The sequence below is a fragment of the Podarcis bocagei genome (genome assembly GCF_964188305.1).
Source record: "Podarcis bocagei genome assembly, chromosome: 6".
NCBI lineage: Eukaryota > Metazoa > Chordata > Lepidosauria > Squamata > Lacertidae > Podarcis > Podarcis bocagei.
Genome location: NC_138130.1, coordinates 68,796,028 through 68,821,799, shown reverse-complemented (window position 1 = coordinate 68,821,799; position 25,772 = coordinate 68,796,028). Strand labels below are relative to the sequence as shown.

General features: G+C 40.9%; 1 protein-coding gene across 5 annotated transcripts in view; it reads left to right on the top strand.

Annotated features, from left to right (window-relative positions):
- EPHA3 (EPH receptor A3) overlaps positions 1-23,949 on the top strand; it is a 208,174-nt gene extending 184,225 nt beyond the window's left edge. For all 5 annotated transcript variants that reach the window (XM_081198950.1, XM_081198948.1, XM_081198947.1 and 2 more), the window contains 6 exons: positions 6,619-6,680; positions 7,437-7,646; positions 9,412-9,561; positions 12,228-12,421; positions 17,927-18,082; positions 20,871-23,949. In XM_081198950.1, coding sequence (XP_081055076.1) covers positions 6,619-6,680; positions 7,437-7,646; positions 9,412-9,561; positions 12,228-12,421; positions 17,927-18,082; positions 20,871-20,976 — 878 coding nt within the window. In that variant the 3' untranslated portion in view covers positions 20,977-23,949. The remainder of the gene's footprint in view (positions 1-6,618; positions 6,681-7,436; positions 7,647-9,411; positions 9,562-12,227; positions 12,422-17,926; positions 18,083-20,870) is intronic.
- Positions 23,950-25,772: the final 1,823 nt, after the last annotated feature.

The following is a 25,772-nucleotide window of genomic DNA, read 5'->3' as shown; positions in this document are numbered from 1 at the left end:
AAATATTAGTTCCTGCCTTGCAAATGGCCAAGAATAGCATTGATAAATTGATTAGCATAAAATCGAATCCCGTATAGATATTGCTATCACAATGTAGATGACAATTTCATTTTTTAAAAAAGAAGGAAAAGGGGAAATTCAGAAGTTTTAAAAACTAGGACTAGATTTCCCCCTCAATCAAAGTGATTTTTCACTTGGACTTTTTGCAAACATTCTATTATTCATAGTGTCATTTCTTCAGCAGTTAGAACGTTTATGAGCACTCCATGACATCATGGCAGGCCAGCTAATCACTACCCGATGCTTCACCACCACAAAAGGCCTTAGCACATTACAATCCAGAGTTGTTTAGAATATATATCAGCTAAGACATATAACACAAGACATTATTGAGGGGAAATGTTTTTGGCCATTGCTGACATTATTACTATAAATGTTCTTACTGCTTTCAAGAAGGCAATTCAGATACATGTTTTGCATTATCACTAAGATGGCAAATACTTAATAGATTATTTCTTCCTACATCAATATGGTACAATGATAAATTCTCCAGTGCTTTTGAATTCTATTTTACTGGCAATTATGTAGAGCTTAAAGGTAAGCTGGACATAGTTCAAGAAAATAGTTCAAGTTTGTATATTATCCATGGGTGTTCTTTTTGAAAGGAGTCTGCCAAGCACACCTTCCAAAATATATAGAGCACATGATAAATAGGCATTGGGACCGTTACATGGCAAACCCAATTTTGATGGATGGCTCTTAGAAAGGAACTGACTGTTCATGCTGATAGGCTCATATGGACTAATTCTTGACCTCTTGCATAGCAAATGTCTGTAAGGAACCCTACTTGAACTCAGAGGCACACATTCACTGTTTAGGGACAGTGTCTCTTATTACTCACTAGAGATGTGATAAGGTGTATGGGTAAAATAAGACCTCCGACTATTCTTCCAGCACTGAATTATTCCCCTGTAACATATTTGTTTCTGTGCTGAACTTTCCTTCTACACTGGTCTCTAGGGTGTCCTATAGGCAGCAGCCCTAATAGCCAACACACATGTTCTCCTTAGTTTACTAATAATTTACAGCAATTTGTAGCAGTTTAGTATAATAAATTTTAGAAACACTGTTGACATAAGTTGTTATCGTGTAAATGGCTGCATTTTGATAAATTAACACATAATGTTTCTTTTTTTAAAAAAAAAATGTAGGTTTTCTTTGGAGCATATGTTTCGGATTGCACATACATTTCCAGCTCAGTGTTAGTGAGAATTTCTCTTCAGAACAGGATAAATAAGGCAGGAAATGTACGTCTAATGATTTGAAAGGCTTTTGCTTCTTTCCTAATTTTAGACTACTGGCACATTATCAATATGGAAACATTCAGATTGTAACCAGGCAACTTTGGCTTTTACTTGTTGCGTAAATTCATCTCATAAGCATTGCTTGCTACCAAATGTACAATGTTCCACTCAGTTTCTTTTTATTTAGAGTTTTGAAACATACTAAGGCATGTGGGACCTATAACAAAGTCTTGCTGTCTATAGCCATTCCCCTAGAGGAATATTCCAGACAGGAACATGGAATAGGAGCCTTGTTGTACTGTTTAAGCCTCTCAGTATGGGGGTAGATGAATGGGGTTTATGGGTGGAGAATGGATAAAGGACACTTTTTCCTCCTTCCCCTATATAAGTCTACTTGAAGTAAGCCCCATTGATTCTGTGTGGTTTATGCCCTTGGTGAGTACAGCATTAAACCCTTAGCCTCCCCTCTCCTCACCCACTCCCTCTCAACTGCCATCAAGACTATGTATGTTCATGGCTTCATGTCAGTCAATATAGTTGAGTTTTCTTTCTTTCATTTGATTCACAGTGATATGTACTTCTGCCTAGCAAGGATGTCACCTCTGTATGTAGGTGGCCCTGTTTCTAATAGGAACTGGCTATTAGAGGAAACAAGTATGGCACTGCAGCAAATGGTAGTGGTGTATCCTCACATCCTTTAAGGCATGGTCCTGTTCATTGGGGCTGCCAGTTAGCTATGCCTTTCATCTAGCAGTGGCACTATCCTACTTCTTCCCCCTTCCACCTATCAAACTACCTGTTCTTCCTTCCTTCCTCCCTTGATTTTTTTGCCACTGTGTTAGTGGTGGAAGCTTTTCTGCTGCCGCTTCATCTCATCTTCACTGCTTCCGTACCTCACTCTGAGGAAGGACCAATGGGGTCTTCCTCTATAGTAAGACATAGGCATGGTCCCTATTTGGGCCAGCTCTACTTTTAGAGTCACTTTTACCTCATTTAACCGTGGTGTACATAGAGTAACATTTATTCTTTATTTATCTTGCATCTCGTAAGCAGATTGCTGTTGAGCCTAAAGATAATTCTGTAAATGTGCAATGAAATCTATTCAAAGGTCTGAATCCACCTTTTATCATCATTGGAATGAAATAGTTTGTTGAGTTTTGAGACTGGGGAGCAATATTATTAAATAATAACCACGTTTTTATCTGAATAACATGGAGGCTTAACTGTGGCTGGATCTAGACACATAAAAAAACCCCGCTTCAGTTTAAAGCGTTGTAAATTTAAACAGGAAAAACAGGTAGAGAAAAATGGGACTCCACGTTGCCAGCTGATGGCACAATGTTATATTGCACATACTATGTACAGTGGTGCCTCGCAAGACGAAATTAATTCGTTCCGCAAGTTTTTTCGTCTAGCGAATTTTTCGTCTTGTGAAGCACGGTGTCGGAAAAGTTTTGGAAAAGCTTCAAAAATCACCAAAAACCTCAAAAAAGGCTACCACACCGCGTTCTATGAGTTGCTCCTCGAAGTCAAGTCGCAACTGTATTAACGGTGTTAAGAAAAAGGAAACAAACTTGCAAAAAGCGCAAGACGTTTTCGTCTTGCGAAGCAAGCCCATCGGGAAATTTGTCTTGCGAAGCAGCTCAAAAACCGCAAAACCCTTTCGTCTAGCAAGTTTTTCGTCTTGCGAGGCATTCGTCTTGCGGGGCAGCACTGTATATAAATAACTTTCTCTTTACCAGTCTAGCTGAGACCTGAGAGCAGGAAGCAACTAATAAGTCCTGTCAGCAGAAACCACATGCAAGAACTTCTGCTTGTGCAATGGGACCTTCCCCCTCTCATGCCCCCTGAAATTGGCTTTAGGGGGTTGGGAACACCCTCAGAACAGCACGTGGTGATGGGAGGGAGATCTAATGTTTTAAGGCAGACTTGATTTTCCTGGTATTTCTCCCTTTCCTTCCCCTTAAAACAATAATCACACAAACAATCGTGTAAAAAGTATAAATAACATTTGTTCCCACAGAATACTTGTTGAAGAGTAACAGATAACAGCAGCTTTCTTCAGGCAGGTTTAAAATGGTAATTTGGTGACAAGTACATACTTAAGTCTAGCTTAAATGTAGTCGAGCTTTGGAGCTCAGATTTAGCAGATGTTTTCACATTTCTGGTTTGGTGGTGAAGAGCTGAGGAAAAGGCAAAAAAGGAGAGGATGTGCCCGGGCAGGTAAGAGAAGATATATAGCTATGCCTTCTCCCTGTCAGGGCACAGTGGGAGTGTCTCTAATGGAGTTCTCTCTAGCAAACTTAGAGGAAAATTCTGTGAGCTTCAGCTCCTAGCGTGTGCCCGTCTAACAAAACATGAATTGTTGGTTTGAATGCATTTTAAATATCACACAAAATTTCCTGAGCATGACATTGAAATCCTCTCTCTGATATTAATTATTTTATTAAAACATGAGATCCAATAAAAAATGATATGAAGTATGGCAATCTGTGGCTTCAATGCCTTTACAACACCTTTGAAAGGTGGTAAACATTGTTTTGTTCGTATAGCATAGAATGTGCATGGCAATTTACAAGACAGTAGTTTAACTTTCGACTATAGGTCTGCATTAGTAGGGATACCTCAGACTAAATAGGTCCGTAGCCATTTATAAAATGGAAATTGTGCACCGCCAGCGTAGTCCTGTAATGCCGTACGAGCACATAATTCTGGTAGCTTGTGAATTATTTGCAGCTGTAATATGGTTATTAATAATTAACTGAATGAACATTATGCTGTATTATGCCATGTATTTATTGATTATGAATGGAAAGCCATGGAGGGGGGCGGTATTATCCCTAAGGAGTTAAAGCAGTTGCTAAGTGGATTATCTAGTGGGGTTTTTTCTGGTTCCCAAGCCATAACTCATGTCAGACCTGACCAGAAAGATCTGAAAGACTGAGCTTTGTAAAGATTCATTGGAGCATCAGCACGGCAGTGTTTCTTCACAAAGGACACATGAAAGAACTGTGTCCAATTGCCATTAGGCAGTGGAAAGGCTGTTAGGGTCCTGAGTAAGACCTGCTACTCCTGAACTACTTAATGCTTGTGATAATTAAATGTAGTATATTTGCTATTAGCTAATTGTCCAGGCAAGCACATTATGTGACCCATGAGAGCAGCAAAATAACCAGAATGTAAAATGGTGATGGGATAAAATCAGGCCAAATCTTTATTGACAGCAGCAGGCAGGGCAAGGGTTGGCATGGCATTGGGTCCCAGGATCAGTTCATCATTCCACAAGCCCCATGTTGATGGAATGGATCCGCTGGGTTTGGATCACTCCAAACCTGTATGAGAGGAATCGGCCAGTGTTGAACCTTGCCGTGGTGCAAGCCAAGCAAGCAAGGTCTCACTGGGGGACCAGGGTGCAGATTCCAACCAATCAGATACCCAACCCATGCTTGGGTTTGCCGTGGTCAATTCTCCCCTCAGCTCCCTTACGCCTCTCCCCATACTATGTTGATCCTGACCAATGCCATTTCTGCCCTCATACAAACAATGTTCTTCTGCCTAACAAAGGAATGCCATAATTTCACTGAGGGAAAGACGAAAGAAAAACCCCAACAAAGTGCCAATCAGGTTGAGAGAGGGGGGAAAAATCCTGCCAGCCCTGTCAACCAACGACCCAACATTGCCCAGTGAAGGTTCTAACCTGAGGGTAGACAGGCGGGAAGCTCTCAAAGCGAAATGGCTGTGAGCTCCAGGGGGAACAGCCTTATATAGGCTTTCCGCTCCCCTCTTCAGCAAGGGATCATGGGGCAGATTTTTCCTATGAGCCCATCACACAGAGAGAATACTGGGCAAAACCTTGCCCAGTATTTTGCTGCAATCTATGGGCTACAGTGCTGCCAGGCCAAGGCATCCCGTGCTTATTAGTCACAGGGAAGCAGGATGGTATTCTGCCACCATACGCCCTTGTCCTTTTCTGTCCAGGACACCTGCCCCCCTTTGCCCAAAGAGTGAAGCAGGGTTATATGCAGTGGGCTACTGATGGAAATATTTCCTATGTGCTAATATCTCACCAGTGAAGTGGCAATTTCAGACAAAAACAAGCATGGAGAAATCTATCATTATGAGCAATGGTTGTGATTCATCCCCATCCATCTGTGTATATTTTGTGTATGTTAATATATTGTCAAATATTCCCCTATTGTTTGCTGGCGTTGTCTGGCCTCTTGTCCCCCTGGCTCATTTTATGATCCTAAGCATTCTTAATTGGAAGTAAATTGTCTTGAAATCAATAGGATTCACTCCCAAGTAAATGTGTTTAGGATTAAGATGTTGGCCTTTGAGCCCTGTGGTGACAGGTTTGCTTTATCCCTGAATAATTGTGATGATTTGCACCGATCTCCTAGGACAGAAGATAAAATAGATTCATATAAATAAATAGTCCTTTGTTGTGATTAAAGAATTATCTTCTGAAATGCTAATATTATAGCTGCCTTCATGAGACCCAAAATGAAATGCAGTTGCATATAGCCTTGCTATAATAGGAGGTCAGAGTTGCCATATTGCTTCAGACCAATAGCTCACGTTAACCTAGCATTCTGTTACTGACAGAACCAGCAGCTTCATAAAAAGTATAGGAGAACCTTCAAGTTGAACATGTTTGCAGCAAACCAGGCATGGGAACCTCCCCCCCCCCCCCCGACGAGAACCTCTTTCCCATATGATTGATCTGCTGGGTGAGGTGGGGGGGGTCATATCTCAACCGTTGGAGGGGAGGGCCAAAAGTGAATGGATCACACCCCTCCTTTCTGAAGCTGAATGAAATTAGGGCTGAATGAATTAGGGCTCCATGCCATCCTCAGGCCTACCCCTGTTCTAAATCATACAGATAGCCATGCAACCATTTCTGTTTATGCTCCTCTTCTGTTTGGAGGATGCTTTTAGGATGCTGATCAAACACCAAATGCTATTAGCTGTTTTACCATAATACAGCTCTCTGCATTTTGTAGAACTTAACTTTTCTCTTATTAACCCTTTACTTGATGATGATGAATTGTTTTTTATTGTTTTCCCAAATGGTGCAAGTTCCTAATTATTTCTATAGGAACACAAGAGTGGCTTCGCATGGTGGCCTGAGGGGAACCATAGGCTTGACTTCCTTCCATTCAAGTTGAAAGGGAGTAACCTAGATAAGCCTGGCAGGACAGCTTGCTGTATGGGATTAACCCCTTCATGCATGCATTAATTAGACTTAAGCATTTTGGTTATGAGGCTGCTTATCTTACAGAGTGATTGTGCTTAATATTTCCCCCCCCCCCAGGTAAACCTGTCATGATTGTTACTGAGTATATGGAAAATGGCTCTTTGGATAGCTTCCTGAGGGTAAGTACTTTGTTTATTCTGTGGTGATGCCCCCGGCTTTATAAATCAGTGTGACTGTACCATTATTGATAGAATTTCAGACTAATGGCTACCATAGTAAAGGTTGGTTGCGGATATGTAAAAATATCATAAGGATATGAGTCTACTGCTTGCCTCATAAGGAATTATAGGAACACAGGAACACCTTATACTTAGTCAGGGTATTGTCTACACTGACTCGCAGCAGCTGTCCAGGATTTCAGGCAGGGGCCCCCATTCCGCAAGCCTGATGTATGATACCTGGGCAAAAAGGAAATATATGCACCTACTGCATTTCACCAGAAGAAAAGAATGAAATTGTATTACACTGTGAAAAATAATATTGAGTCACAGATAGAATGTGCCCATTTGAATCCATCATATATGTTTATAATCATATTTTGTCTGCCTTCCTGTGTATCTGCTTAACTCGGAGTAGAGAATTAAGGTTTTTGGTGAAATTAGGCCCCCACAGTCAACTGGAGTGGGGGGGGGGAATCAGCCCAAAGGGAGCTATATAGTCTGAACTCATATAAAAACTGTGCAATAATAAAAGGACAGATGAAATTACCCATGTCTCATCCGACAATGCCTGGGACAGGTTTATTTTCATTATAAGCACTGAGTTTTGGCAGAGCATTTTCACAAGGCAGGTTCCCAGTGACTTTGATAGAATGTGTGCGGATACAGGTCCTGGGTGCGTCGAAGATCTGAAAGGCTGTTGTAAATGTCTTACAGAAACATGATGCTCAGTTCACAGTCATCCAGCTAGTGGGAATGCTTCGAGGAATTGCATCTGGCATGAAGTACTTGTCAGATATGGGCTATGTCCATCGTGACCTGGCTGCCCGCAACATCCTCATCAACAGTAACCTGGTATGCAAGGTCTCGGATTTTGGCCTCTCCCGTGTTCTGGAGGATGATCCAGAAGCTGCCTACACAACAAGGGTGAGTCCGGTGATCTGTGAATGATTACTATGAATCCTTAGGTGTTTGAGAGCCAAATATCACATAGTGGCTCTTCAACAAGATCATTTATGTTAAAAGAGGGTGGGCACACATACATGACCACAACAATTCTATACTGTCTAAGACTGTTCAGTATGACTATACACTTCCTCCAATATTCTTACATTTCTGGCTTGGTGATGAAAAGTTGATGAAGAGATTAAAAAAGGTAAGGATCTGTCCAGGCAGGCAAGAAAATATATGTGCTTTAATGTCGTTTAACCACCCTGCCAGTTTCACAAAAGCCAGTGTTGAAGGTTTTAGAAACACATAATTCTGCTCCTTTGGGCCTTTACAATCTTCTTTCTTTCTTTTCTCCAAGAAGCTCAAGGCTGCATACATGCTTTCAGGAATGGCTCGTCTAGTGGGACAGTACTGGGAAATAGCCTCCCAGCAGCAGTGCTGGGATGCATGCAGTGCTTCCCCCTATGCATCTGCATTGCACCAACCTCGCTGCCACCTTGCCTCTTCCAGGAAGCAACAGGGATGCTGCTGACGGGAGGCTATTGCTACAGCTCTACCCTGCAGGGCAAGCCACACTGTCCTCATGCTAAATGCCATCTGGTGAGATTTGGTTCAAAAATATGTATTCTGGAATCTAATCATGCTTAAGATTGGAATCCTATGCATATCTATTCAGCAGTAAATCCTAGGTAAGTGTGTATACAGTGGCAACCCATGTCTATCAAAATGGAGAGAAAATGTCAGATCCAGAAAGATGCCCAAAGTAATAACAACAGTTTCTGTGGTTCTGTATATCATATTAGTGGCTGTTTTGTGGCAGTCCTACAGAGATTTATTTATTCGGTTATTTAAAGCAAAATGTGTATGCAGCCCCATAATGCATAGTTTCTGGATTGCTTTACAATAAAAAGAAAAACAAATTAAATGCCAAATGCAACATAAAAGCATAAAATAGCTAAAAGTCGGCAACAGAGATTAAAATAAACTTAAAAGAGCACCATCTAGACCTGGCAAGTGAAATTGGGATTTATGTGTTTTCCAATGGCATAAAGAACAATAAGACGTTGGTTTCCATACCATGTTCTTTTTCTGGCAGGAATCTCTGTGACATAAACAAGTAAACAGCATCAGGCAATGACATCAATTACATGAGGTTACTACAATAATTTAGTATTTGCCAGTGGGGTCCTGCTCCAAGTTACGGCCTCTAGGGAAATAAGGGCACCACTGCCTTTTCTAAGGTGGTCCTGGAGTTATGAAATGTGTTGCCCCAAGAAATCTTGATGTTTCTGATTTCTTTTCAGAAGCTAGAAGATTTTTTAGTTCTCTCAGGCATTTGGGAATTAGATTCCCTGTTGGTTTTATGTATTCTTTCATTGTTGCTACATGCATTTTCAATTGCATTTATTTTTTTTAAAAAAAATTTTAAAATTTATGCAAACATTTGAAAATGTATTTGTTGTAAAACTGTCAAGAGACAGTGTAAATAAATAACAAGTTACTTACACCACTGTCAATTCTTCTTACAAGCTACACTCAAACTGGGTCCATTTCAGTTTTCAGGATGTTGAAACCATTCATAGAACGAGTTTTGCTCACAGTCATATCCTCCAATGATTTGTCTAACTTCCTTTCAAAATCTTCAGAGTTGGTGGCTATCGTCATGTCTTGTGGTAGCAAATTCCATAGCATAAATGTGCATCCCATTATTGCTACTTTATACAACGCTTTGTATTTGTAGGGAGGCAAGATTCCAATCCGATGGACATCTCCAGAAGCCATTGCTTACCGTAAATTCACATCAGCCAGTGACGCGTGGAGCTATGGGATTGTTCTTTGGGAGGTGATGTCCTATGGAGAAAGACCATACTGGGAGATGTCCAATCAGGATGTGAGTATACTGTGAGAGGAGGAAAAGCATAAGACAAGCTGGTGCCTATTTTTAATTTTGGAAAATCAAATGTTTGAAAATATTACTTTCTCTTGAAAAAATATGCGGCATTTCTGTATAAAAAAGAACTTTTGAACTTACAGGATAAAGGAAGGAGGATGATTCAAGTTACTCTGAGAATAATCGACAAGTGCTTTTACATTAGTTAGAATGTTATACATCTTTTATAGAACTTTATTAAATGTCTCGTGATCCCTTTTGGCTGTATCTCTGCTGAGCTTTTCTAGGAGTATACTGGGCCAATTAAACTGCCTAAGAAAGAGAGGAGGAAATTGTGTTTAAGATTTTAATGAGCAAATGCCTTCGGATGCAGTGAGCAGATAACATGAAGTGATGGTTTGATTTGTTTAGAAGTCTTTTACATAGAGGTTCATTTAGATAGCTTTGAATTTATTGCTGTCCAACTTCAGAAAGTTAAACAGATCTGCCATCCTTTTATGCTTCTTTGGAATATAGTATTTCCCAAAGCCGTTTTAAAAAACATACCATATTGTTCCCTTAATTTAGATATGTTCCACATGACTCAATTAAAAGCTACCAATTCTGACCAGATCTATATATGTTTTACAAATGGGAATAAATTTTTGTGCATAATATCTTACCCTAATGCTAAGCAAACATATAGTAACAGCAAACGAAATCAGGCACTTTTTAGCTAACAAATGGGGATATAATCATGGAATACACACACCACAAACACACACACACAGAGAGAGAGACAGAGAGAGAGAGAGAGAGAGAGAGAGAGAGAGAGAGAGAGAGAGAGAGTAGTGAACCCATGTTATTCATTGCTTTAAAATGACTCTTTATTGAACAGGTTTTCCAGTCTATTAATATAAATATATAACATTTTCCAGTCTACTGATTATTGTTAATAAATTAGTAGCCTGTGTCCCTTCTACCATGTTAATTCCATCCTATCTTCGCTTGCCAGCATTAGCCATGCAATAATATTTGCACCAATGTTGCCCTTGGTTAGCTTTAAAATAAGAGTCTGAAATGGCTATGTAAACCATGTTTAAAGGTAGCTACGGTTATTATTAACATTAGTGTAAATGTAACACCTCACAATGGCAGTTGTTAACTCTGAAAGGGGAGGAGAAGGGAATTTCTTGTAGGTCAGGGAATGCTTTTAATTTCCTAGCTACAGTTTATAAAAAGACCAAGAAATGTTATGTTTGCACTAGCCCCTAGTTATTCATATAACTATTGGCTGTTAGTTGTTCATATTGCCTGGTTATTTAACCATATTGCTTAACTTGCTGGTTTAGAAATAAAGAATTGCTGTCCTGATAATGGAAATTAGAAAATGGAAGCTAATTTCATCATTTGTTCCTCCTGAAATGTCAAGTAGGAAGCAGTTGTTTCTGATCTGCCACAGGGCGTTTGTTAAGCTGCCTGCTGCTTTTCAGTCATTTTCCTAAAATGATTATAGAAAGTCAAAATCTGGTTGATTTCTCACATGCAAACCACACAGCCACAACCTCTCAAGCCAAACCCCAACGTGGCTGGAAATATGCTTGTTAGGACAATCATGGGTAATCTAGCTTTATTGCTACTCCACATCCTTGTTAGCCCCTTAACCCATCTGTCAACAGTAATCTAACTCTATCTGCCGTGCGATGCAGAAATATGGAAATGTCAGTAAAGCTGGATATTTCTGCAATTATGTGGCGTTAGCAACTGCCTGTGCAACTTTAAGTGTGTATTTGAATATCGCTTGCTTGTAGAGGCAAGGAGCACTCCCATTAAAAGGAGAAGGGATAACTAGCTGTGCTAAGCTACTAGCTGCCGATGTAGCCTTGATAGATGAATACTGCCCTCTTTCTGTGAAACAATTAATATATAGATATATTTATATATGCCGATGTTCTCTCCCTATATAGAATTCTGTACCTATGAAATAGTCCCAGAGTTTGCATGCTTGTATCTTTGTGTTAGTGAATATTATGTAAAACATCCTAGCTGATAATTAGATCTTAAAATGTAAGGCCTCTTTATTGGAGGGAGGGCTGTAGCTCAGAAAGAGAGTGCATGATTTGGATGCAGAATGTCCCAAATTCAGTCATTGGCATCTCCAGATAGGGCTGGAAAGACTCCTGCCTGAAACTCATTGGAATTTCCGCCAGTGCTTGAAGGCAGTACTGAGTTATACAGACCAATAATCAGGTGCACTCTGAGGCAGCTTCCCATGTTCCTATGATCTCAAACAGCAATTCCTAAAAGGCTGTTGAGGAGGAGGGGGGGATGAGTGGGTAGCGATCTTCCAGATGTTTTCTCTTTGGACCAATTAAGCTTGTATTGTAGGAAATGTATTAAGTTGACTTGCATTTGGTCTAATCAAAGCTGAGCACTGGACAAGACCAAATAGCACCTTCTTCAAAGAGCTACACATTATCCTCTGCTTCCTCTGTCACTTTTCCCTATCTCCGTTTTGTCAAGTGGCTTATTTTGCAAATAAAGAGGAAGAAGGACACGTCGGAACAATTGGAGAATGGATAGATTGGTTTTAAATACCGTCCGTGACAATGTAATGGAGATCCCTTGCAGAACCAAAGGGGGAAGCTTTTCCTGATAATGTCTGCAATCTTTTTCTCCTTGTGCAGGTAATTAAAGCCGTGGAAGAAGGGTACCGCTTGCCACCACCCATGGACTGCCCAGCTGCCTTGTATCAGTTGATGCTGGACTGTTGGCAAAAAGACAGAAACAACAGACCGAAGTTTGAGCAGATTGTCAGCATCCTGGACAAGCTGATCCGTAATCCCAGCAGTCTAAAAATAATCACCAATGCAGCTGCAAGGTGACACAATACCTTCTACATCTTGCACACTGAGCATGAATGTGTTTGCTTTCTCTACCTCCAGTAATTACAGTATGTTTGCTTTGTCCATTACCTACTTCCATGTTTACAGCTATTTCTTATCAGTAGTGTAGTTTAAGTTGGGGGCTGGGGTGGGAGGAAGCATGGCTGCTATCTATTTATCTTCTAGTAGGCAAACAGCATCCCTGACTGTTTGTTGTTGTCCAAAACCCAGTTTGCAAAGGAGGCAAAGGAACATCTAGTTTCAAAGTTCCTGCTGGTTGTGAATTCACAAGACCAGTTCAACAGAAAGCTGTAGGTGTGCAGCACCACAGGAATACTGTGATGAAAGCACGCAGACATTATCAGGACAGAGCATTTTCTGCAACTGCACGGTCAGGTTGAACAGATGCAGAAACTGTGAGAGATTTCACCCTTGCAATCTCAACTTGTGCTCTTTTTCAAAAATGCAGTTTTAGGCCTGAAGAAAATATGTCAGCAATGTCTAGTGAAATTTCAGAAACTATGCCGTGCAGATGATGGTAGTGTAGGCCATCATCGTTCCCACTGATTTAGAGACAACTGCATAGCTCTTTGCCCCTATCTAGGTGCAGAATAAATTACATCAAACTTTTTAAAATAACTCATATGAAAGCAAACCAAAGGGATTCCAGAGGAGGGCAGCAAAAATCACAGTGGTCAGGTTAAAGACCTACAAACAAACAAAAAAGTGTTCAAGCAGCAAAAGAAAACTTGTAATTAGAAGGGAGGGAAGGGAAGAGAGAGCTGAGATTTGATTCCCCCAGGTCAGGAAGTTCCATATCTTGGCTCAACATTAAACAATACTTTCTCCTACTAGTTCTATGTTCATCAATTATGAAATCATTTTATGCTCTTCTTTCTTACTAGGCTGATTGGCACTTTTGTAATCAGTGTTTTTCAGGTACATGCAGACTTTGTGTTTTGGAATACAGTGTGAAAAGGCACAATATTTGAAGTTTAGTTACAGTTTAGTTTGTGATTGTGCCAGAGCACTTGCACAATCTAATCATAACTTCTTTGATTTGTCTCTGCGGTTCTGTCTGGGTGTCTGAACATTGTTAACTTTTTCTCCACTCAGATTTAATCTGTATAACATATAGGTGTGTGTGTGTGTGTGTGTGTGTGTGTGTGTGTGTGTGTGTGTGTTTTAGGGCAAGTTGAGTTTTGATCACTTCCATTATTTTTCCTAGTTCAGATTATTATTTCTTATCTTCGTGTGCACTGCTTTACAGTTGTGAATATTGGTCTCAGTTATGCACAGTAGCGGCTGATAGGGTGGCATGGGTGGAGCTGCGTTGCTGTCCTGGCTTCCCAACACAATGGGTCTCTGTTGTGTTAAACTCCATGTTCAACCAAGCATCAAAATGCCAGGAAATTGCAGCTCTTTGGGACTACCGTATTTAGGCAATACGGATACTGTGTGGTATCCTATGTTGCAGTTAATTCAAGCTTTATTGCCACTTTGGAGCTGGATGGCTGTGGATATGAATCCCAGATTTGTCTGTTCACTGCAATAGCCACATGGAGTGTGTGTAATTGAAGCTATAATGCAAATAAGTGGATTAAAATCCAAGTTTTTAATGTAAGCTCCTCAAAAACTAGACGCTATAGAACTCTATAGAACTTGAGTTGGAAAAGCAAAAACACCCTGCCCACAGGTTTCCAATATTATCATAGTAAATGAAAAGCATTCAGTGTTGTTGACATTTACAACAATTTGGGGGGCATTCATTATCTGAAGGGGCACTTTGGGCATCTATTGTGAGCAGTCCATAAATGGTTGTCCTTAGGCAAAGGTGATGCCTTTGATGTCTGATTCGCAACTCTAGGTCTTTTTAGCTTAAGGACCAAATGCAGTAGCTATCTGATTATTACTGAACTGAGCAAACATGATATAAAGAAATATCAGGGGAAGCAAATGTGCCATAGAGGTAGGTCAATTTTATTTAAAGAACATAGTCATATTTTTTTTACCTGAATGACACTTTAAAGCAGCACAAATGACTGTAAAGGCAAAGTTGTACTCCTTGTGGTACTGAGATAATTAAAGTCAACAACATGTCTCCATGCCTCTTCAGTGTGGCATTTATTTTCTTGTCTCCTGTTGGAAAGTGGCTATACCTGTGCTTTCCATCTGGCAGCAAATATATATGAATGAAAAGATCACACACACTTGTGCTTTTGTTGACCTTAAAATTAGTCTAGGATTCTGGTCCTCAGGGTCATTTATAAGCCATCAAAGTCATATTTTAGCTCACATAAATGTTCAGCAGGCTTTTACATAAGCAAAAATGCAAGGTATTAAGAACTGCTCGTTTGAAATAGATGCTCTCCCAGTCTTGAGACACTCAAGTGCAGCAGAGGAGAGCTAGCTAAGAAGACAAGTAAAAATAGATGTGGAAACTTAGAGGGTAGAGTATGCAACATTTCTCTTAGTAACACACTGCTGCCTCTCAAATAGGAGTGCTTGATGGTAGTGGTTACAAATTGAGTTATATCTTTCCCCACTGGACAGCTGGCACACTCAGAACAGCAATTTGTATCAGTAGGAGGTAGAGCTCCATTGCTATTTATATGTTTATTTCGAGACATGATGCGGTGCGACAGAAAATTCTTTGCAATGTGGCAACATCCATCTCAATGACAGCAAACCATGGCTTTCCAGGCTTGCATGCAAAAGAACAAGGTTAATTCCAGCTGTTAACATAATAGGTCAGTCCATAAAAGCCGACTGCAAGAGGCCATTGGTGGAAAATATACTCTGGAATCTCACTGCTGAGTGGGTTGCTGTCCTTTTATTTATGACAGCCATATGCCAGCACACGCAGCCTTCCAACCATGCTCCGTGCCAGAATGAATAGCACCGAAGATTTCCCTCCCCCTTTGCCAGTACACAGAGAACAGTTTTGAAATGTTGCTAGTGGGAGTGGGAAGCGGCAGAAATGAAAGAGGCGGGGGGAGTTGTGTTTCAATTCCCCTGAGCAGACATGTAATTTCCATGATTTCTTTTTAATGATTGCAGTCTGACGCTAGTAGGACCTGATTTATGAAAAGCTGTGAAAGATCAGGTGGAACCCTGCAGGACGTCATTTACAGCTGCACGGATTGTAGCCCATCTAATTTGTCTAGTAAAAGTGTGAGCTTATGGTGCACATCACCCAGCCCATAAATTTCATGTTTAGACCTGCTGTCTAGGGGGCTGGGTCAAAGGGAGGGGGCTGGAAGCCCATGGATGCAGATGCTCCGAAAGCCCGGCACTCCCTCGATGCACATGAGGAGACATCACAGACTCTTCACAGCGAGAGACAAATTCCTGCTCATTGATAAACTGTCCAGATGTCCTCTCCAAGGAGAAAAGGAGCTTTTTTGTTGGGGGGGAATGCCCTCCCCACTTAGAATCCTGCGAGAAAAATGATACTTTACAATGCTAGTTATTCTGTGGTTACTTGAAATTAGTTCATATTTTTGTCTTCGTTACACCTTGGTCCTGACAACAGACATAAAAGCTGCACTGGGATTGTCCAATTTGTAATCCCGCTGCTCTGCTTTTTCTCATGTTGTTTAACATTCCACATGCACACAAAAAGGGAGCAGTGACGCCAGTTCCCCCCTTTTACTAGAATGAAGCAGCATGTTAGATTGACCAGAGAGAAAAAGCAACTTCTCCATACTTCATATATACTTTAATAAATGCCCTGGGATCCTAGTAGCTATACAGAGAAAGCTATAAATAAAAAATGTGGACTTCATGAGACAAACAGAAGTTAGCTAGCTGTATCCAGTATAGTTAATTGCATTTCCTTTGGATTTGTTTCTGAAATGGACATTTAGGGGAAATGGCTAAGCATCAAAGAAGTCATACATACATATTAACAAGAACTGTATACGTAGCAAGGGCAGGCAACTCAGCTCCTTTATACAAATGAGCAATATCAGTCCTTTGCCACAAGGGGTGTTGCGTTGCTGATAATAATCTGTCCAGCTGAAATGTGTTGACTAGTTTTGGAGATGGAGGGAAAGAGAGAAGGTTCATATACTAAGAAGCTACAACAACTCTTTTGCGTATTCTTGAGTTTTGTTTTAGTGTTCTTTAATAAAAATCCATTTGGAGCAGAGACTAGGACTTTGGCCAACAACTAAGAGCATTGTCCTCATTCTGCGATAGACAGGGAGATAATAGGACAGCTGGTGGAGAAAAAAATCACGCTGTTGTGCCTGCTGGGCTGGTGAGAGAGTGTTTTTGGTCAGTGGGCACCCAGATTTTTGTTCTTTTATCTCTTATAACCGTATTGGGCAGGTGGGGGTGATGTTCATCTCCCAGGTTTCTTCATAGCTGATAAATCAGACATTATCTTATTAGATAACATGAGGTGGTAGAAGAGGTAATATTAAGTGCCTTTTTGTTTGTTTGTTTCTCGAAAAATAAATCATTTGTCTCTGGTGTATCAAATTACATGGACAAACTGACACAGATAATTCCAACTTCCCATGCACCAAAAAAGGAAATTGTTTTTATTGCACGTACTCTAATTGTAGAAAGATGATTGAGAAGATCACATTTAAGCATGGCACATGTTGACTGACTAGCAGGGAAAATAGTAGCTTATTCCTCAAAGAAAAAATCCACTGAGTTATATTTTTATATGTAATATCAGCAACCAAAATAAAAGTGGGAAGGAATATCCAAATAGGTCAATTGTAGAAAACTATTTGTGATGGTTTACTTATTTGTTTTGCTGAGTCTCCACTATGTATTCCAAAGCCACAGGATAATTTAGCATATAGTTTGCTCATCACCTTAGGGATGCAATATCATGGAAGCTTAAGTTTTTAAACTTTGTTTTTATGAAGCAAACAAGCTTTCTATGTCTGTCTCTACAGGCTCTAAAATGCAAAGATCTCTCAGGTTTCTTTTGATACTCCAGAACTGAAAACTGTTGTAGAAAATTTTAGGGAAGCATTTGGTGATTTCATTGCATTTGCTGTCTGTAATATTTTGCGCTGCCAATTCTGAACAAAGCCATCTAGAGATTTTCAGTCGTGCTGCAAGCTCCAGATGGTCACATCCTCCTATTTAAGCCACCAGTTCACACTGCATCAGTTGGTTTAATCTGAGATTAAGAGTGTTTATCACTGGATTGTCTTGGCTCTTATTTGAGGTATGTTTGTCAAGTTACACATACCTGAGCTAAATCAAGATGAGCTTCATGAAAGCTTCAATTCAAAAGAAGTGCCCTGACAATGCAATCATGAGCTTAAGACACAAGCTGAGCAGCTGGTTCACTTAGCCACTGTGATTTCTCTGTTTTTCTCTAAAGCAATAGATTTCTGCAGGCATTAAATTCTGCACGCAACTTGCACCTCATCTGAAAGATTCTGCTGGGACTTGTTTTAAGTCCAGATACATAGGGAATCACGGTGTATTTCTGTTCTCTCACCACCATCACATTCATTTTATTCCAGGCCATCAAATCTCCTTCTGGACCAAAGCAATGTTGAAATCTCAGCCTTCCGCTCAACAGGTGACTGGCTCAATGGCATTCGGATAGGACAATGCAAGGACATTTTCACAGGAGTAGAATACAGCTCGTGTGATACGATAGCCAAGATTTCCTCAGAGTAAGAGTCCATCTTAAAACTGTTTCTTTGGTTGCTTTTGCATTTTGTATGCCACTTCCCAAATTATGAGATTTCAATCTTGTGGGCAGTTCAGCATCTATGTTTCAGTGAAATTAATGCAACATATGAGCCCAGCACGCAGCCCAGAACACATGCTCCTTTAAAGTCAACTCAGGCTGCAGCCTTAACTGGGTGCAAGTCCCATTGAATTCAGTGATACTTACCTCTGAGTAGACATGGATAGGATTGCACTTCAAGAACACCTTGCTGAAATATACCTCCCATGTGTTCAGTTACATAGATAGATAATATTTATTGCGGCCATAGGCCCATACAGGTAAAAACAACACATAAGTGACAGCTTGTGCCGTGGGGGGAAAAAAAAAAAACAGTCGCTAAAACACCACTATAACAATAAAATACTATAAGATGGAAAGGCATGCTATGCCTTAATTAGCTTGTAGCGCTCCTTGGCGTCGCTTTTGGGAGAGGACAGCGACCAGGAACCTAGCCACTTTCAGGGTCGTGTGGGAATCCTTATCCTGCAAGATTTGGGCAAGGTGGAATTTTGGTGGGGTACCCTCTAGTTTCTGTATGATTGATCCCAACAAATTTGCCCGTGGCACATTGAACAAGGGGCAAGTGAACATAATGTGCTGAAGCGACTCCGGCGTCACCTTATCACATTCGCACGTGGCGGGGTCTTGGCCCTTTGAGAATCTATGTCTCAGGACATTGGAGGGGAAAACGTTGAACCTCGCTTTGGTGAAGGCCAGTCTATGGGCAACAGTCGAAAGGGAGGAGAGGTATGATGGAACGCAATAAGTTAAAGTGATACCAATGTTCTGGGGCGAACAAACACCTCCCCCCAGCATATAATTTTGCTGTAAGTCGATGTCATCCAGTCTTTGACGGATCAGTCTTTGAGCAGTGATTTGGTCTAGTTTTAGGGAATCTGAGGGAGAGATTCCATAGCTCAGGAGTTTGGCATGAATTTTACTAGTCCAAAGGCTGGAGAATTCATCTCGCCATAAGCATTGGACAAGGTAATGGTTTGGTAATCTATGCCACAATGATAACCAGTAATTGAAGACTTGCTTCCACAGGCAAGTTTCTAAGGATGCGATCTTCAATTCTAGTCGCATGGCTGCGTTGCTTACGCACAGGGGGAGCATTAGGAGCCGACGTAGGAATTGGCTTTGCAGAGTCTCAAGGGGAGCAAGGTCTGTCATCACGGCCCAGAGCAGGGCAGCATAAGCAAGCACTGCAACCACTTTTGCCTTGAACACCTTTAGGGCCGAGGGAACATGCAGAGTTACATATATGTCAATTCGAACAAGAGAGTGTTCTTCATAGAATCATAGAGTTGGAAGGGAACATGAGGGTCATCTTTGCAATGCAGGGATTTTTTCACCCAATGTGGGGCTCAAACCCATGACCCTGAGATTAAGAGTCCCATGCTCTACCAACCAAGCTGCCCCACATTTGTTCTACTTCTTTGAATGGGTGTTGTAAAATCATAAATGGAAGATCTTCTTTTGAAAGCAACATGTGACTTTTTTGCTCCATCTGAGTGGTGGCTGGGATTAGTTTAGAATTAGATGTGTCAATTTTTGATATTGGTCAACGGTTCAGCAATTTTTGATATAGGTCAATGGTTCAGCAAAATGAAATTTTTAGCTTCCATATTTTTGAAATGGAGCAGACGTTCTGATTTTTCAGGAAAATAAGGTGTTCTTTGTCCAGTGTCAGTTATGCTGATGTGGTGGGGAAGAAAAAAGAAGGTGAGGGAAATGATTTTTGGCATTCTGAAGATTTAACAGAGCCCAAAGATCTCAAGGAGATATACACAACTTTTCCTCTCTGTTTTATCTTACATCCTATGACCCAATATCACTCAACCCATATGCTGAATGTGGATTCGAACTGAGGTCTTTCTGGTCATAATAAATTCTCTCACCGTGGCACAGTACTGTCCCTCAGGATAGATAAAATACTCAACCATCTGTCATTCCCAGTTTGTGAGCCAGGATCATTGGGATTTATTTATTTTTAAAACACTCCGCCACTTGCAATTCTGTTCACAGAAATCCTTCAAGCCCTAAAACTCAGACTCTTTAAATGAACCTTTTCCAACTTACCTAGGACCCTGGATGCCATTGGTTACCATATGTGAAAATTCTAAGAAGAAGCTATGTATGACAGTAGCCACTGGCATCCAAGATAGTGATCCTCCATCAGTGGCATAGCATGGGTTGCTGGTGCTCGGGGTGAGGCAAGTGTTGCGCTCCCCTGGTGGACTGGGCAGTTGCTGGTGGTGGTTGTGGTGGCCGTGCACCTTCTCAACTTAGCAGCTCTGCTGCCTCCCAGCTCAGCCATCCCTGGTGTGGGATTCATGGGCATTGTGCCTGGTTGTGCCCATCTCATAATTTTATGCCCATGGCCACTGCCCCTCTGCCCTCCTCCCTCCCCCACTACACAACTGCTCTCTGTCTCCCACACACTTTTGTTTAAATCATCCAAAATCTGCAAGCTGCTGTACAGGTGCAACAATTTTTCTCAGCCCCTAAGAATGTGTTTGTGTTGCTTCCTTAGGAGAGCTATTTTCTTAGATATCAGAAACACACTCCGCTGCCTTTGGCCCATCTGGAAACATTCAGGCCAGCTACCACTGTTTAGCAACATGCAAAGGAAGTTTCCTCATCGGCCTAACATTGTGGATTCTTTTGATGTGCGAAACACTTTCCAACTTCTCTGGAACTCATCAGGTGTGTTTTGTCTTTTCCAGCGACATGAAGAAGGTCGGTGTGACGATTGTGGGGCCACAGAAAAAGCTCATTAGCAGTATTAAATCTCTAGAAATGCATACAAAGAATGGCCCCGTTCCAGTGTAGGCTACCGAAATGTTGGCACTCGAAACACAACAAGAGGAAGCAAGAAGTTGCTGCAAAGGTCATGGTGATGAGTGAAAAAGTGCAAGACTGAAAAGGCACTCTTGTAGCATTGTTGGAAGCATGACATTTTGGGCCCGTTTCAAGCCCACTAAGAGACTCATACGTTGAGTTAAATTGCCTTAAAATAGGAATGAAAAACTTTTCTCTCTCTCTTATTCTTGAAGGGAGGGAGTGCCTTTCCCACCTTGTAATAATGGACTGCTCAAACATATACTGCATTTGACAGAAAATGTTGGTTTCTTTGTTTTATTAAATCCTTCCATGTAACTTAGAGCCATTTCAATGCTGATGGACTGAATACCAAGAAAGGCAAACAACTAAACGGTGGATGTTATGCTAGGTCTTGACCAATTGTCAGCAGAAAGCAAGAGGGGGAAATACCCTTGCAGTATTTTTTTTATATGCAGAAAGGATAGGTGACTAGTATTTTATTTCTTTAAAATAATTGTAATGCTCTTTTGGGGATAATACCTCAGCTCTGTCTGGCCATATCTGCAAGGATATTCCTGCAACATTCTGTTTCAACTGTGGAAGGAAAACATGAATAATGTTGGGTATAAAATGAGGCAATAGTTCATGAATAATATTTGCTGTTGGGGCTGGTTTTAATGCATGTGTTCTTATAAAAAAAAAGTCTTAATTTTTCTTTTAAAAGGCATATTTATTTCCCTTTAAATGTTTTCTTATTGTTTATATTTATATATGTTTTGACTGGGTTTAATTACTACCAAGTGCCAAATCCTCCCAGACTTTGGCTGCAGCCCCAGACATTGGGAAGAAATTTCAGTACAAGTAGTGGGACATTACTTTTAAGAAAATAGGTCCCAATCTAGAGGATCTGATGTAAGTGAAGAAAGAGGCCTACATGCCCACAAGTGAGTAAATTTTCATGCACCATGTTCTGGGTAGTATAATCCAATGAACCACACAATCATTTTTCTCAAAGGAAAACAGCCATAGTGAGCTGTTCATTATTTTCTTGACAACTTAACTCAGAGTTGCATAATTGCATGTACTTAAATGTTTGCAGTGTGCACAAAGTGTTGAATTGTGCCAGATATATTTTTAAAAAACAACAACACCCACGGTATACGATGCATTACTTGGTGATAAAATTATTTGCTTATAATACTCTGGGGTCCAAATAGGAAAAGATGAAATTCCTTTTCTTAGTTCTTATATTAGAGAAGTAAGCTAGCATTGTTGGCATCCACTTAAGAGTAAATGATTACAGCATGTTTCTAAGGCTGCAGTCTTAAACACACTTACAAAGATGTGCTTGTAAGTTGTACAATGTGAACAACGTGTATGGGATGATATCCAAATCAACACGTATCCTGTTTGTATTTTCTTTTGGCTACATTTGCCCTCACCACAGTACACAGCAGCTTTTAAGATGGATTCGAGTCATACAGTGGCCTGTTTGCAAGACATGTGAAGTCAAAACATGGCTTGGCATGAATGAACAGGTCCTCAGAGTGGAGATTGCAGCTACTGCCCTCCTCCCCTAGTGCTGTGGCGCTGCTATGAGCTAAGCCATGGTTTGGCTTAGCTCACCATCCGAATCTAGCCTCATGGTTTGTCACACTCCAGGCACACAGTGAGCTGCAACCATGGTTTGCTCTTGGGTTTTACAGCTCATGGTTATCTAGAGGAGACATACCATGAGACCAAGTTCAGACAGTATGCTAAGCCAAACCATGGTTTAGCTCACAGCATGCAGTAGCAGGATGACCAGGAAAGGAACACAGCGGCCACAGTCTTTTCTCAAGAACCCTCGTATTTGCGTTAAGCCATGGTTTGGTTTTGCATTATGTGCAAACATGCCCAGTTGGTGATCCGTTTTGTAAAAAGCATAAATTGACACTTCAAAATGCTGACACTCTGACTATACACAGAGCACTGGTGTACTTTCCTTGCACACCTTTGTAACTTGCATGCCCTTCAAATATGATGCCATGCTTTTTAAAGTTCTCTGACCATAGCAGGATCTGGAAGTATACAATGCACCATCCTAAGCCCATGTTCTGCAAGGATTCAGATCTGATTAATAATGTCAAATAATCACCTCCCTTCTCTTTAGATTTGATCTCCAGCCATAAATACACCATTCCTGCTAGCAGGAAGTTTTTGTATTGTTTTTAAAGCAAAACAATTCTATTGATGTTCGAAGAACAAATTGTCCCCGAGGCAATTTTAAATGTCTGTGAAAGAAAGAAAAAATGTGTATTAGCAGGTTTTCAAACTACATTTTAGTCTTACCTATCCTTAATTATCTTTCAATGTCTAGTAATACCACGGGACATAATTATGTGTGTGCTCAGTACTAAAGACTGATTTCATTGTTTGTTCAGGAGGAAATTCCTTTTTTGCAGAGGGTTTTAAAAGAACTTTTTGTCTTCTCTTTCTTACAATTTTTTGTACTGTTCGGTGGCCTCCGATAGCCCCCATTCCCCTTCTCCCCCTGTACATATGTAAACATAGCAGTGTACAATTCTTAACTGTGGAGTAGAGGAAATAGAAATTTTGTGGCCATCTTCCTGTACAGGACCTGCCTTTGATCATTATTTACATCAAACAAGCATTGCAAAGTCTTCACTAAGAATATGTACCATACTATTGTTTTTGTATCTTAAAAATATTGTTTTTACATATATTATTTATTTCTGTTAACATATAACATAGGGGTTTTTTTTTTTTTTTTTTTTGCTGTACTTTAGACTCCAATAAGCAATGTATAGATGTGATTTGAACTGGCAAATCCACATTTGCTTTTTAACCTTTATTTCAAAGCATTACTTACTCATTTAGTTAATTATGTTGTGCAATTGTAGATGGCCTGTTACTAATGTAAAATGATTTGTAGTGGAAACATTTATATTTTTATAATAAACATAATGAAAGTATTTTTTACATATTGGAATACACAGGTGATTGTTTTCAAGCCAAGGAAGCTGATTGTTGGGCAATCATTTTGTATTAAATCTCCAACAGTATCTGGAGGAGCAAACTTCTCAAGTTTAGGATACAGCTTCATCAGGCTAGCTGGTCATGTTAAAAAACAGCCCTACCACAATCCAGCAAGGGGGCGTGTCTATGCAGAAGTAGACTTCCATTCCACATGCCAAGCAGTGATGACAGCAGTATTTGTGCAGTGTCTCATAGCGCCTATTCTGTATGATCTTCACCTGCTGCCTACATCCCACTGGGCCCAATAATTCTTCTCAACCCTAAATGGCTTGAGCCCCAAATACATGATGTAGCACCACTCCCCATATTAGCCAACCCAGGCCCTAAGATCAGCAGATGGCATCCTTCCAATTGTTCCACTGGTGGGGGTGGTTGCGTGTCAAGGCCCCCAAGCCAGCCCCCCAGAAGAAATAAATTCACACAGACACAGATTATGGTTTAGGTTAATGGGCAAAATTTAGGCCACAACTTTATTGATTACAGCAAATGTGAGCGGTATTGGCTTAGGCATCAGCAATAAACTCCAACTGACTCCTGCCCACCTTGCAGGGAGTCAGGAAGGGTAAACCACCAATGAGGAAGCCACATCGGGGGAACCCGCCTGCAGCTCTCCTTGGTGTTCCCAGAGGCCTGGCATGGCCCTAGCCCCTCAAGCGGACTTCGGACAGAATCAAGGCCAACCTCCCCTCCCTCACAAATCAATGAGCCAATGCCTAAACACCAAACCAAAAACCAAAGTTGTGACAAACCAAAGTCCAAAGCAAGGCCAGAGGGCACCTAAAACAAAAGGGAGGGAGAGCAGGTGTTTGGCAGCATGAAGCATGTGCTCAGCACACATCGCGCTGCCGCGCTTATACCCCCCACTATCACCCCACTCAATTGCGATTGGCCAAAAGAGGCCTGGGGTGGTCGTGGTGCCACCCTGGCGTAAAAGGCATCACTCCCCCCATGCCAGGGAGGGGGGAACTGTGTTGTGGGCCCAACCATCCTTTAGGATAATCCAATCTCACCATCAGGGTGGCCCAGGTGGGATAGAGCCATCTCTGTAATGATACCCTGACTATGCAGTTATACCTCCTGGTGCCACAAATGGCTACTACATTACTGGGCTTTGAGTGCCAGGTTGAGGCACATTTGTTTAGCTAGGCCTTTGGTAAAATGCAATTCGATTGTCCAAGATTATTATCAACTGCTGCTGTTTTGTTTTTTCAGGACAGTTTTGTGGGGTTGTTGTTAGGAAAGTTAGTTGTTTTGTTGCAGGCTCAATCTGTGTATGATTTTGCAATTGGGAGCTGCAACACAGGCCTAATAGGTTTAATTATACCAATTAGCAATTAAATCTGATTAACTGAAATGAATGAAAGGGGCGCTGCCACAGAAACATATGTTAGAATGAATCCCTTTCCCTCTCCCGACTGTACAAATTCCACTTTCAGCTACCACTTGGTTCTTCACATGGTGGGTGTTGCAAAAAAAGATAACCAAAGAGAAAAAGTGGGGCAGTCACCTTCCAGTCAGGAGTTTGTGCTTGCCTTTGTTCTATGAGCATTCTAGGAATAAAAGACTAGGAAGAATTGGATCTGAAACTCATGAGAGAACGAGGAAATGAAATAATGGGCAAGAAAATGAAAGTCTTTGTTGAGTTCAAAGGCGCTGGAGCTCCTCTCATAATGCTAAGGCATCCAAACGCTGTAAAAATGCACTCTTCTTCAACCATATAAGCCAAGGTTTATTTATTGTGCTCTCCCCCCCCCCCCAATCATTTC